Source organism: Tiliqua scincoides, chromosome 7 (assembly GCF_035046505.1).
Source record: "Tiliqua scincoides isolate rTilSci1 chromosome 7, rTilSci1.hap2, whole genome shotgun sequence".
Classification (NCBI taxonomy): Eukaryota; Metazoa; Chordata; class Lepidosauria; order Squamata; family Scincidae; genus Tiliqua; species Tiliqua scincoides.
The window spans coordinates 35,461,494-35,474,251 of record NC_089827.1 but is presented as its reverse complement, the minus strand read 5'-3'; the positions used below and the strand labels follow the sequence as shown (position 1 = coordinate 35,474,251).

Sequence of the window (12,758 nt, the reverse complement as noted above, 5' to 3'; positions counted from 1 at the left end):
AAAAATTTGTACTTAAAAATGGATAGGGAGAAGGTTGAATTGCATTTTATACTTTAAAACAAAATGTCAATTTTCAATCTTCTAGGGAGACTTTGCATCACTTTTTCTTCCCCTATTCCTAAATCAACTTGAGGGTTAAGCTGGCATTTGACTGTGAAATGTAGAAGCATATGTTGAATGAGGATGTCCAACCCCATATCTCAATGTTCAGCAATCAAAGAGTTAAAATGTTGAATGAGCTAACACCTGCTTGACAAGTGAACTTTCAAAACTGAGAACTGCAGTCTTTGTTCACTGCCTTCTTTCAGGTAGTTCCAGGACCATTTTTCCAAGTTAAATATATAGATCATAGCTGCATTCTCAAATCTCCTTATTTTAAAAAAAAATATAGAACTTTATTGTAATGTCACTTGCCTAAGGGTCTTGAGTTTAATATTACCCAGCTTAGCTGGTGATGATTGAACTAACTCAAAAGGTCAAGCAAATGTGAAATAGTTATATTGTATTATAGGGTTGCCACTCAAAGCCTGTTAACACACAAGTCCTAAGTTGGTGCCCCAAAAGAATTTGCTTCATTTCTCCAGCAGCTTCTGCAAAATTGCACTCATACCTTTTAACATGAAGATTAACTCATTTTTGCCTGAGCCATACATTTGGTCCCTGTTGTGTATCTACACTGTTGGACAGAAATTGTTTAAGAGGCCAAAGAATACCATGAAGATGTGCCAGGGCAGAAGATTTACATTCTGATGCATTTAAGCCTAGATAAGTACACCATTGTACAGGAAGCAAAAGCAGTGTCAACACAAGTGTCTCTGCTTTGTTCTCAGTATATCAATTTGAGAACAAAGTCAAGCCAAGTGACTTGTTGAGAGTCCCTTTGATGGGGCAAGATGATTTTCAATATGGCATGACACAACAGCTTTTTTTCATGGTCACTTTCTCAAGAGAATGAGTCTCCAGAGCAAGAGATGGCAGACGATTTCTTCCACACAAGAATCACCATCATCTCTGCAAGGATGCCACAAATACAAGTGGTAGAAATCTTTCAGTGGTACTTTAACTTTATGGGTAAAATCTCCATTTCAGCCTAGGCACATTTTTTACAACATGGAAAACTGCAGTTCTCTAAGTTACAACTTTATCATTTTTCTACATCTACATCATCTTTCTAGACTTCATCCATGCTGGATGCTTTTTACAGTTTGCATAGGTTAGCCTGAGAGAAAACTTAAGCTACTTTAATATGAACTGCCTATACCTTTTTGCAACTGATCTAGCCTTTTAGATCTACCTAGCCTAGTGCTGTCTCTCAGACTGGCAGCAGCTCTCCAATATCATAGGCGCATTTCAACTATTGTGCAAACAAAGCATGTGTTCAACCACTGACTTATGTGGCCCCTAACCCTGCATGAAGATATGTGAACAGTGAATTCATGGTAAGGGCATTAGGTTGTAAGGGACACAGCTTGACAAATCTTACTTGTCCTCATGTGGGATGGGTAAATTTTGATCAAGTCAATCAAGTTCTGTACCAAGGCACAGCTGACCAATGCGAGTCAGATTAATCTGATGCACACTTTATGTCAAAGTATGAGAGATTATAAAAAGCTGAGAGCATTTTAAATATGCTGTGAGTTCTAACTACAGGATATTGTTTCCTGAAAGCACTCTCAAAATGCATATGATACAAAATAGAACTTCTACTACCAAAGATAAACATGGGGTTTTTCTGAATACATTCCAAAAGAGAAACACCAACCTTGAAGAGTTTTTCCAGACAACTTGTCAAATATCTGGAAATGGGTCTTTCAGGGAAATCTGTCAAAGGCTGACCATGAATTTTGAGTACACATAACAAAATCTGAATACAGACAGTTTCTGCAGTTAGAAACCAGCTTTATTGTTACAACCAATTTATTTACATAATATAAATCTTTGCAAGATACATTCCTTCATTGAAATAATGGTAAAAGGCCATGTTACACAGCTTCAACAATGCTTAAAGAAATACATTTCACTCCAGTACAAGCCAATGAACAGAAAGCACAGTTTTAATTCCATTCATAACATACAGATGAGGTTACTTTTTTTCCTTTCCTTAGACAGACAAATCCATTTTATTCACAGGACAAGATCGACTCAGACAGATATAAAGGGACAATATGAAGTCATGGGAAAACACCCTTGGTGTGCTATGGTCAGATATGGACAGTAAGCCTCAAGATAGAACTAAAACACCCTTAAATGCCAAGTTTTAATTACCTGAGGTATCAGAATATTCTCAGTGCTGCGACTATTTTCAAAAAGTATGAAGCAGCTCTACGCATTACGGTCTATGCTTGAGAAAACAATTACACACACAACGGGCATTCCAGAAAGCATGCAAGACCATTTTATACCTACACCCTGCAGAAATTCATGAGGTCTGGCAATAGCATTGCTTAGTGAATTGCACTCTACAGTGGATTTTAATTCCTGATCCTCATTTCCTCAGTTGAGATGCTATATTCAATAGTGCTCTGACTTGCCTGCTTCTGTATTTCCCCTGTACTCTGCTGTACTGGAGGAATCACTTTGACTCATTTATAATTTCTACAGTACTTTTAGTTTATAGTGCTTCTTACTAGTTGAAGTGCTTGTCTATTATTCTTCATCTTCACATCTAACACCTGAATTAATACTGCTGTTTTTCAGATGAAGAGCAGAATCTGAAAAAAGAAAAACTTGACCTAAACCACGCAGGGACCGGAATCTAGCGCCTATCAGTGACTGGCCTGCAAGAGACTATCAAACTAACATTCTCACACATATGCTTTGTTCCCCCACCCCAATCCTCATGCTATGCAAATATTCATCCTCTAAACACACCATGAGATATCTGTGACCTCCATAGTTACAAGAAACTGAAGAGTGTAGCAATTATAGATTAGCCAATGTCAACTCCAAGTCTAGATTAAGAATATAACAAGTGCCCAAATCTGAGCTTCTGTGAAACTGGGAGGAGCCACAGAAACAAGAAGATAGCAGTACATATTGCCAGTCACACAATAATTCTGAATATATTTGCTTGGTTCATGTAGGGAAAGAGTACTTGGTAATTTGTTGCTATAATAATTTAATTTTTGTAGATTAAATGGCATAGTAAATCTATTAAGAGCTGATATTGCATTGTTTTGCAGTCAGTGGCATATGTAGATGTTTTTCATGCTTTGCATTTTCCATTCCAGAGGTCTTCATGCCAAACGCATACTTGGTCATGTGCCATCTGGCTATGCACCTGCACTATCTCCTCTGATTTCTATAGTTAACAAAAGCATTTATGCTATATTTGACAAAGGCAGCTCTTTTACCATAATCTTCAGAACAATAAATTACCAAATGGGGTCAATAGACTGCTTGAAGTTCAGTTATGGGCAACTGTAAACTATGCAGAAAGGTTGGACTAGGGATTAACTGTCCAGGCCAACAGTGGCATATGTGTAAAAATCAAGCATGATTAAAGCATAAGTTCAATCAAACTAGGTTCAGTGGAGTACAAGTTTTTCAAAAAGCATACCAGGATCAGGAAATATGACTAGGTTCTAACTGGAATGAACATTATATCTGAGAAAGTGAGGTTCAATGGTATAAGCTTTGCTGCAGAGGAGTGCAAGAAAAGTCAGCCACGAAAGCATGTAACTTCTTAAGATTTCAGCTTTTAAGGACTGCCCAACTAAAGCTCTCTCTCCATGTGCAGAACAAGATTTATAAAACCAACATGGCACAATGGGCACAAATCAAGATTTCCTTTTAGAACTATAAATAACTAAAACTTTAAGCAAACCTAGATACATACTGGAATTCTAAATGTGTCTTATGGCAACATTTCAACATATTTGCTTGTGGTACTTGATTACTTGTACACCTTTGAGGCAAGTACATGCCACAACACCACAAATCAAGTAATATAGTCACATCTCCCTGTCATGTCAAGTCCTGTCTACTAAAAAGCATCCCTGTTCCTGTTCACAGGGGCCTACACTGTCAGGAAAGGAACCTGCACACACTTTTTCTTTAGCAAAAGCCACCTATTCATGCACTGACAAACTATAACATCTTAGAAATTAAGTTGGCCTCAAAGTGGAACTTCATTATTTGTCTCAAATGAAAAAAGGAATTTTTCCTGTAATTAGCCAATCTGCTCCCTACTTGAATAGTGAGCATCACCACTTAAAGCCAATTGTATTTACTCATTTTAGAATTATTACATCAGCAGATGTGCCAACATGAAAGCAGACAGTACAGGCACAATGAAAAAATGTGTTATGAAAGCTAATGTGTACCTTCTGGTACCACATCCCATTGAATGTGGTTAATTTAAACAAGAATCAGCACATATCAGGAATTGCATTTTTTTACATCAACATTTCTACAAAAAGGAGAATACAATGAAATACATACGTTCATAAATGCAACATACAATTCACACTAATTTACAAATGGTTATTTACACTATTGTATATACACAGTCAGACCCGGTTACCATAAATCAATTAGCAAAGCCTTCCAAAAAATTCAGATTGAGAACCCCAGGCCAGAGTTCAAAGGAATACAAAAAACAATCACTATTACCCTAGATGCTTCTATATCTACATCAGACATGGTGAATAACCTGATCTGATTGTGAAAGTGTGATTGGGGGAGACAATTCTGCTTTACAAAAGCAACTAGGCCACTATGGTCTGTGGGCTGAATGCCACTGTCAGTAACTCTTTGTATTTTCAATATATGTGCATTACAACATCATTAGTGATGGCATTCAGAATCTTTAGTTGGAAGTAAAGGCAACAGAATAGCTTGTTAAGTCAGAGCCAGAATTATGAGTTTCTCTCTCTAGCTCTGAGAAGAAAACTTCCTCATTGCAATAATGTTGTGGGGAGAGAAGTGTTCTAATGTTATGACAAAAGGCCACTTTAAGAACTTAGTTTAGACTGGGAACATCAAAAGGGAAAAAAAATAGCTACTGGTCAGAAATCAAGAACCAAGATATAGCAAAAAATTCAAACTGACTTCATACACTAGTGTTCAACAGTATCCAACAGGGCATGCTTTCCAAAGAATGAGTTAAAGCAGCAGACTTTTTGTGAGATGATTCAGATTCAAGAGCTCTCTGCTCTGGGGATATGTCTCAATAAGGGTTACGCATTGAGCAATACAAGGTTGAAATGCAACGTCTGGGAGACTAAGCCAAAAGCTTTTATTCTACAGAGATCACAGTTTTGTTTGAGGTTCAGTTTAAGCTCAATTTAAACAGAGAAGAGGCATAACTACATCTGCAAAAACTGGCATCTAGCAGCCATAGACACAATCTGACTCTCTAGTCTTCTCCAGCAAGGCAGAAGCACTGAACTGTCCAGCCTGTGTTGGATTCTTATACATGTGCATATTTGAAACAGTAACTTTTTAACAAGGTCTTAATGCAGGCAGTGTGTTTAAACAAATTACGAAGGCCCAAGTTCATTTTAATACTAAAATATCTCACAAAATGAATTTTAGAATAAGATAGTATGGATGAACTATAATTTAATGCATGAGATAATCAAATTTGAGTAGTTTCTTGATAAAGAAATTCTGATTTTCCTTGGAAAGATCTGTTCACTGTTTGGACATTTCCTAGAGTTCTGGCAACATCCTTGACCTGATGAGTTGCATCTTTCCTGTAGTTAGCCCAACACTGATCAAGAGGTGCAGCCCAATTTAAGAAATCTCACTGGTAAGTGCTAAAAATGCTTCTTAGAAGTACAACTTTTAGTCTATTAGCAGTAAAGTTTAAAAATGACACTGGATTTGAAGACTGCAGCCTAATAGAACTACTCCAGAGTACTGCATTGGTGGCTTTTGGAGTGAAATATTACCACACACCTCAAAACATGTGTAAAGCTATGAAATGGTTTTTAATAGACAGAAGACCAGTGATCTTTGGGAGAACTGAACCTCCATTAACTGTTGAATGCACCATTAAAATAAATACATTATCCAATGTTATTTTACAGATTATAAGAATTCTGAATTATCCTTGTTGAGTCTATGCATCACAGACCTTCCATAACCTCTCTACTTATATTTGGGATTACACATAACTGTGTAAGAACACAGACAGTGTATACATGGGCACTTAAACCAAAAGTGAAGAGTTTCAGACAAAGAATGGATCGTGTGACTCTTCAGCTCCATGCAGTGACTGTTTCAAAATTTAAAGTCTTTCCCCCATTCTTAACACATGCATATACACATGCCCCCACAGGCGCGTTGGCTAAGTAAACATTTGCTTCATTTCACATTTTTTTGAAATTCAAACCATTCTTGGTATAATAGCTTTTGAAAAAATGTACTTATGATAAAATCCTTACTCTTCAAATGCCATCTATTTCAAGATTTCTTCTAATATCTTGAGGCTTTAGGCTAGTCGTAAGATGAGTTTGCCACTATCTGGCAAACAAATTATGAATAAGCTACTACATAACTGATCTCAGAACTGAACACAAGAAAAGCAAGGCAAGCTAGAATAAAAATGACAGACTCGGATTGTAAACCAACAATATAGTTTTGCTCTCAAAGACTACAGGACTACTCAATAACCTGTCTTGTTGGTTTTTACAACAGTATCTTATGAACACGTCTATTCCTTGACTATATGCCAATATTTGGGGGGGGGGGAATCCTTGAGAGGAACAGATATATACTGGAACAGTGGTCATTTAAAAACTTACATTTGAGATTAAAAGCTCTCCTCTGCGCAAAATAAAAAGCATATACAGGGACAAACTGCAGCGGTACATTTCCTTAAAGAGCGAGCAGGACTCCGCAAAGTTTTTGTCTGTGTATAATTAAACTAGAATGCCCTTGCTTTTTCACAGTACTTGGATAGAGTTCAGAGAAGTATTGTTACGCGTATCACTGTGACCCACCCTCCTCTGCCTCTCCAGTCAGCACCAATGACTTGTGCTTCAGTGTAAACTGCTTCTGCTCATACAGAGTTGAATGCACTTTGCAGTTAAATCTTCACATTGTCCAAATTTCTCATAAGTTAATGTCACTGTAACATAAGATGAGAAAAACCTCCATCAAAGTTTCATAGCCCATACCCCCCCCCCTTAAAGAGAACTGATGAAAAGCAGCAATGGAATGTTGAATTCATAATAAATAATTCACATATATCACATGAAGAAGTACAAAAGAAAGGATTAAATTTGCTCTCCCTATGTTTGATAAACCTAATATTTCTATTCCTTCTACAACAGCAGTAAGATCTTAATTTTAGGTTTAACATTAAAAGATTGGTATTTTAGAGGCATCAATGAAAAGCAAAACCACCATCAGAACATTACAAAACAAATGTTTAGCTTTTTCCATTATCTGTACACAAACCAGAAATTTAAAAGAATCTTCTCTGGTTGTGGATAACTGAAGGTGTTTACTCAGGAAGTTTTAATGTCATGACCTCATTCTTCATTTTGAAGTACTGACTGAAGCGGACAATTGCATACCTGTTTGAAGAAAACAGTGAATTAAATCTTACTGGTTTGGTTTAAGTCTTGGTTCCACATACAACTTTTTTGCAATTGATTATGGCTTTTTAGCTTTTCCTGCCATCTAGTGGCCAACTGGTTTTTTGCACAAGAAACTGAAAACTTCAGACCAATTTACATGTCAAGTCAGTAGGTAAAGGTTTACACCACATGAAAGCCAATATTACATCAGTTACGGGGGAAGTAAAGTTTCAAATTCCAGAACATTTCACTCAAAAGGCCAACTCAGCTAATAAGTGTAACCAGATACCACAGCTGGACCTTGATATCTGGTGGGGATCCGTCCCCAGACCCTCTGCAGATACCGATACCTGCAAATAATGAAATCCATGGGTCAGTCCTCACAGGACTTCCCATATGCGACCAGAAGAGCCTTTCGAATGCTTCTGGGGTGCAGGAAGGCCTCATGTGGCCTCCCCAGGGCTCAGAAAAGCACTTATGGTTTTCTGCTGGAAACTAGATATGCCTTTCAGAGGCCTCTGACAGGACTCCCAAGGTACTGTTTGCAACTGGAAAACTCTTTTGGTTGTGTCCAGAAGGTAAAGTAAGAACCTCTTGAGTTGCACTGGGTCCAATTGGTGGGTCCCGAATCCACAGATTAAGGAGGGCCAACTTGCACCTTCATTCCCACTAAACTTGTTGTCTCTCCTCTACCTACATCCAGACTATGGCCCTTGGACATTATCTTGCCTTTTCACTCTACGTAAAATTCTATGAATACTGATAGCTGTATAGCACTGGTTCCCAATCTGTGGACCACAGGTGGTCTGTGAGACCCTGAGAAATGGTCCACAAGGTCTCAGGGGAAAAAATATTGCCTTTAACCACTTCCAGTGTCTTGAAGAGCAAGCGATCTCCCACAGACAACCAAAGAGGGTGAAGACCGCTCACAGCCATAACTATTTAAATATCAGCGGTGACAGTGCTTGGTTCATTCTCTGTCCTCTCTGATAGGTCTGTAGGGGAGTGCTAGGGAGACAGACCACCATCGAGGGTGGAGGCCAGACCACCCACAGCTACATGTGGTCCATGATTTCAATTTTTACTTCAGTGGTCTGTGGGCTCCTAAAGGTCGGAAACCACTGCTGTATACAAGTATCTTGATTACTATTAGCATCAAAATAGGAGGACAGCAAGCCTCGATCAATACTGTTACCACTCCTTTTCTGAGGAAAGCAAATCTGGTCAGTGTAACACATGCTTTAGTCAAGTGTTTCTCAAACTGTGGGTTAGGACCCAGTATGAGGAGCCACTGTCAACACCGAATTCAGCAGACACTGAAAATACAGGGTATAGAGCTGCTGGGCAGGATGGGAGAGAGGTAATGTTTGAATTCCAAGCTATGTAAAATAAGAGCACAAGAACAATGTGTAATGGGATCTCTGGCTGATTATGTCTTAGGTTTGAAGTCAAAATTGAAGTCACTTCTGGTCATGACATCACTTCTGGTGGGCACCAACAGACTGTCATTCAAAAAAGTGGGTCCCAGTGCCAAAAAGTCTGAGAACCTCTGTTTTCGCCACAGCTAGATTGGACAACGCAGTGCACTGTGCATAGGGCTACCCACAAAGAATATCCAAATGCTTTCATACAAAAAGCTTAGTACAAAATGCTGCAACATGGATTCTAGTCAAGGTTTTTGAGCAGGAGCATATTACTCCTACTTTATACTATCTTCATTGGTTAGCGGTGACCTTTAGGAATCTGCAGACCACTGAGGCAAAAACTGGAATTGTTGTGGATCATATCAACCCCCAGCCTTGCACACAAAAATGATTTGTAATAGAAGATTAGAGATTTATAGAGAAGATTTGTGCATTGCTGCTTTTGTTTGCTGCAGCTGGTTCGTTCTCCACCCTATCAGGTGGTCCATATGGGAGTGCTCATTTGGGAAGATGCCAGAAGTGGTCAAAGATTTTTCTGAAACCTCACAGACCATTTCTCAGGGTCTCATGGACTGCCTGTGGTTCACAGACCACAGGTTTCCTGCTTGAGGATGTCACTTCCAGTCATGACACCACTTCTGGTGGGTCCTGACAGATTCTCATTATAGAAAGTGGGTCCTGGTGCTAAAAGTTTGAGAACCACTGCATGTATTGCTTTATTGTATTGTGTGCTCCCTTGGGAACCTCATTGGAGGCTAAAAGGCAGGGTATATATTCTTAAAGAACATTTTCAATGCTGTACTTAAAACACCAACCACGCTGTGAAACAGAGTCTACTGTAGATGTGGGGCCAAGTGTGACTTGCCTAAGGCCAACTAATGAGTTCATGACAAAGGCAGCATTCCAGCCAGCAAAGTCCCAATTCAAGGAGGTACCATGCTTATGTACAGTGCTACACCTATTCACACAATCTGATACTAAGTTAACGGAGATAAGGACAGGTTTAGATTTTTACTGGTATTTTGATTATAGTGCAACGTAACATAACAGGAAATGAAAGGCTGCCTTACACTTCAACATTGCAAATGTTTTTTGTTTTAATAGTACTATCACTATACAGAACACTTTATGGAGTACCGTAAGCAAAAGGCAAGTCCTAGCCCTGAGTTGTTTATGATCTAGATCAGCGGTCTCCAAACTTGGGACTGTTGCATGCCGAAAAATCTCTCCCTGGTGTGAGCAGAGCTTGCTGTTCCACAAGGGAGTCAGCTATCTTCATCTCCGATCTTCCCCAAATATTGTGCAAGCCAGCCACGTCTGCCTGGAAATCGGGGTGCAAAGCCCGCTGGGGCGACAGAATGCAGAAGCACCTGGCCAGTGCAAGGTTTGGGAGAGGTGAAGATAGCAGGTTTTCCTGCAGAACAGTAAGCTTTGTTCACATGGGGGAGGTGATTGCACAGGCACTGATCTGGCCCATGGGCCAGGGTTTGCAGTCCACTGATCTAGATCATGGGTGGGAAGAGGAGGGGGACCGAGAGACATACACAGTTAAAGAATGCTATTATAGCCAGTACAAACTGGGGCCTGCAACAAAATGTTGTGGAATGTTATCATCCTCTATTATACCTTTTGATATCTTTTTCCGCATTAGCTCTCCAATTCTGTCTTGCTCTTGACAGTTTCTCACTTCTATCCCCTCTTTCTAATATTGTCCCTTTTTTCTAGTTTGTCTTTCTAATTCTTTCCCCCTCATTGCTTTATCTCTCACCAATTTTTTTCTTTTATTTTTAATTTGTTGGTTTCAATCTTTCTGTCATACTTTTCTAAACCTATGGCTTTCTGTTCCACAACTCATGTTGTTATTGTTATTATTGTTGTTGTAATTATTGTTATTGTTATTATTGTTATTATTAACAGTATTTATATACCGCTTTCCAACTAAAAGTTCACAAAGCGGTTTACAGAGAAAAATCAAATAACTAATGTTCCCTTCTAATGCTATTTACCCCCCCCCCCAAAAAAAAATCAGGTTTCTTGGCTCGCAGTTTCTCAGCGTGTCCATCAATTGGCCAGCAAACCAGCAGGCCAGTTAATGTCAACACACCTGCTCACTGTTTTCTTCTTGGCTTTTCTACCCAAAGTGGTACACCAACAGCAAGGAAGAGTAGCGCAAAGGGATTTTCATAGCAAGAATTGTTTGAGACTTTTTCTTCCAACTTGAGCTGGGCAGAGGGTGGCAGAAGGGAAGAATGGAAGATAGTTTGCTATACCTGGTGTCTCCTTGGATGCATGGGCTCCCTTCTCTCTTGTGTGAAGCTTCAAAGCATAGAGATCGCAAATAACTACTGTATGCAACACTGAAAGCATTCAGGCTTAATTCTCCCTGTTCCTTTTTCCTGCAATTTCTACCCCTTTTGGTTGAATTTTTTTAAGCCATCTACTTCTGCAAATCTATTTATGTTGGGGGACCCTTGGTTTTTCAGTACATGGTCCTACAGACCTCACCACACAAAGAGTTCAACATTAGACAAGTAGGTAAAGGTCTTAACAGTAAGTGTTAATCAATACACTAGGTCAACTACGTGAAGGACTTTTAATCAATCACTTGCACTTTTGACTGCTTATAGTCTTATCTATTTTACAAACATAAGATTACACAGGCCTACAAAACTGAGGGTCAGAACAAACTTTATGGTTATTTTGAGGCTACACAGTGTTTCCAAAACTAGACACGACAGGGCAAAACGGACAACAGTTTTGGAATCTGCACCCCAAATATACCCAGGAATTGGTGTAATGTTTAAGGAAGCAAAATGTGTGTTGGCCTGTTATAGATACTTCAGTTACCACAAAATTCTGCATCTGTAGTTGTCAAAAGGCAGTTACATATGAAGCAAGTAAGACGTGGGCCAGAAGTTCAGGGAGAAAACAAAAGATCTTCAGATGATACAGCTACTTACCCAAGAAAATCAAAATCAATGGTGGAATATTTTGCTTGAATCAGGGCCCACAATCCCCAGAAGAAATGAGAGGCCTGCAAAGAAAAGGCATCAGTGTCAAACAGATGTAAAGTAATACCCAGCCTCTCACTGGTACTTTTATAGCAAAACCAGTTTACTGTTCAGTTCAAAGTCAAAAACAAAAGCTGCAAAATATCTTGACAGTAGTGAAACTATGGTACACTGTTGTGTCTTACCCTTAAAAAAGTCACTGGTTTTCATCAAAAAGCGTAAGCAGTCACTTATATTCATATAACTTTAGGTAACTAGGCAGGGCAAAACTGAATGTGAAAAATTCATTAGAAATGAACACTTAAAAGAGACTTACTACTTTGCCTAGTGATTCAAGGTCCTTTTGATGGCATTTATGGGTGACTGAACATAAGAACAGCCCCACTGGATCAGGCCATAGGCCCATCTAGTCCAGCTTCTTGTACCTTACAGCGGCCCACCAAATGCCCCAGGGAGCACACCAGATAACAAGAGACCTCATCCTGGTGCTCTCCCTTGCATCTGGCATTGTGACATAGCCCATTTCTAAAATCAGGAGGTTACACATACACATCATAGCTTGTAACCCATAATGGATTTTTTCTCCAGAAACTTGTCCAATCCCCTTTTAAAGGCATCCAGGCCAGATGCCATCACCACATCCTGTGGCAAGGATTGCAGGTTGCTATAGAGTGCATCAAGCAAGCCTAGAATATGCTCTGAAAATCAGTTTAGCTGACTGATAGCAGTACTGAGAAGGAACATGGTACCCCCATGTAAAGGAACACTTTTTTCAGGAGAGTTATAGGAAG

The 12,758-nt window shown here is 39.2% G+C and overlaps 1 protein-coding gene across 2 annotated transcripts in view; it reads right to left on the bottom strand.

Annotated features, from left to right (window-relative positions):
- ETNK1 (ethanolamine kinase 1) overlaps positions 1-12,758 on the bottom strand; it is a 110,844-nt gene that overhangs the window by 69,849 nt on the left and 28,237 nt on the right. Inside the window, exons 7-8 of one of the 2 annotated variants that reach the window (XR_010794735.1) lie at positions 11,917-11,990; positions 6,753-7,529 (exon numbers count right to left, since the gene is read on the bottom strand). Coding sequence is in view for 1 of the 2 variants with exons in the window: in XM_066633767.1 (XP_066489864.1) it covers positions 7,457-7,529; positions 11,917-11,990 (147 nt within the window). In the remaining variant the exon portion in view is untranslated. Of the gene's footprint in view, positions 1-1,878; positions 7,530-11,916; positions 11,991-12,758 lie in introns of those variants that run through there. The other variant, XM_066633767.1, reaches the window with a different exon arrangement.